Genomic DNA, 1,805 nt, shown 5'->3' on the forward strand with positions numbered 1-1,805 from the left:
CTGTGCAGCAACTTCGGGTACACAACCATCACAATTCCTCTGGTGGGCTCTGCACTGTGAAGTGACGTAACGGTCCCGTTGCTCCGCACGCTTCCTCTTAACTGCATTTCGCCTTTTTCGTTCTTCTGCTGTAACTCTCTCTTTTTGGTTGCAATAATCGCATTCACCTGTGGCGCCACGCGGGCAAAGTCAACAGCCTGACTGCACTTGAACGTCGTTCTGTTCCTCAATGAGTTGCAGCTCATTCTCATGGCCTGAATCTCCTCACCGGTGGCTTCATCTCGAAGTAAACAGTAGCCTGATGCACCAGCTTGCACAGTTCCTCCACAGTTCAGGTCTTTTTCCGATTCTCTCGGTCCATCGGGCGAGCAGTTGCCGGTATGTCTCCAGCCCACACACTTGTAGTCTGGGATACGGTGCTTCTTGTGCAGCTCTAACAACTCGGGGGTCGTGGCTCCGATGCCTCGAGCGAAAGTTCTTAGTAGCGTATCTGCTGTGCTGCTTTCTATCTCTGGCTCTACTGTGGTTTTACTGGAGATAGCGCTACTCCATCTCGACATCCGCACACGATTGGCGTCGCCTTTCAGGAAGAGCCACCAAAAGAGCAGGCACCCGACGTAGAGCGCAATAGCCAAGTACATGAACACGGGATTGATACATCGCCCACGCTGTGAGCGCGGCGAGGAGCTCGGAGATCGATGCATGGGCGCCGGTGAGACGGGAATGCGGTATGATGCCTGAACAAATGGCTTGATGTCTTACGGCAATAAACAGGGTAGGGGTATTCAGATACGTTAGGCACATCGGGGAGAGAATCGATATGACAGGTATCTAGTTTTGGAAGGTCTTTTTTGATAGTGTTTGAGAAGAGGGATATGCAATGAATTCATCCACAATTATATTATATGGGTTTTAATAGAATCCAGCCAATCAGAGGGCGTATTCTTTGTTAAGGGGGCCTGTCACAGTTTCCGCGGCAATAAATAGCTACATTTTACACTAAAACGCACGATTTTGCTGACACTCACTTCAACTTGCCTCCTCACGGTCACTTTGCACGACGTACTCCACTGCGGACTGTGGCAGCAATGCCACCGCCTCATTCGCATACTGCAACAAGTTTCTTTCCACGTTTGGGAATGCCGTGTCTTCCCACTCAACAGTCTTGTACCTTGGTGCCGTCAGCATCGACTGGCCGTAGCACCACTGGGTCTCGTCAAACTCTGGAGCACCATTAAAAATGTGGACTGAATATTTCTGACGAAGCAGGCTGTACGGCATATTCAAGTTCCCCACTGGTACATGTGGGCTGTCGATCTTCTTATTTGGCGGCAAAGTTGGCTTGGACGCCTCGAACGTGGCCTCAACTTCTGGCGCGTGAGGTGAGGCAGCACGGTAGCGGAAGCGCTGCAGATGCGTCCAAATCTTCTCGTCAGGTTTGCGTTTTGCTCCAAGTCCCCCTTTCAACTTTTGGGCATTGCGATGAAGGAATAAAACCTCTCCATTTGTATCGAATTGGGCCATCGACATGCCGCAGAATTTTGTCCCTCGTACTGTGCCAGCAATTCCTGGCGGGTTGGCGATCATGTGAAACGTAGTCTTGGTCTTGAGCCATGCAAGGCGGAAAAGATCCTTGTCGCCGTGCACCAATTTGTACCGAGAGAAAATATTAGGATCGTGGAAGGCGAAGAGGGACAGCATACGCAGTGCCGTCGAGCTCTTCGTCTTGTCGATCACTAGCTGGCCACTCTCCTGCTCGAACATGTCGGTGTACGGCATATCTAGCAGCTCCCATAGTAAAGAAT

General features: G+C 50.9%; 2 protein-coding genes across 2 annotated transcripts; both read right to left on the minus strand.

Annotated features, from left to right (window-relative positions):
- Positions 1 to 28: 28 nt before the first annotated feature.
- PPTG_19035 (hypothetical protein) lies at positions 29 to 704 on the minus strand (the record flags this gene model as incomplete). The annotated part of the gene is made up of 2 exons (XM_008917443.1): positions 29 to 49; positions 90 to 704. The coding sequence occupies 2 exons, from the start codon at positions 702 to 704 to the stop codon at positions 29 to 31; spliced, it is 636 nt and encodes a 211-aa protein (XP_008915691.1).
- A 172-nt stretch (positions 705 to 876) lies between these two features.
- On the minus strand, positions 877 to 1,764 carry PPTG_19036 (hypothetical protein; the record flags this gene model as incomplete). Its single annotated transcript, XM_008917444.1, has 1 exon — positions 877 to 1,764. The coding sequence occupies one exon, from the start codon at positions 1,762 to 1,764 to the stop codon at positions 1,030 to 1,032; it is 735 nt and encodes a 244-aa protein (XP_008915692.1). The 3' UTR covers positions 877 to 1,029.
- Positions 1,765 to 1,805: the final 41 nt, after the last annotated feature.

The sequence above is a fragment of the Phytophthora parasitica genome (assembly GCF_000247585.1).
Source record: "Phytophthora parasitica INRA-310 unplaced genomic scaffold supercont2.102, whole genome shotgun sequence".
NCBI lineage: Eukaryota > Oomycota > Peronosporomycetes > Peronosporales > Peronosporaceae > Phytophthora > Phytophthora nicotianae.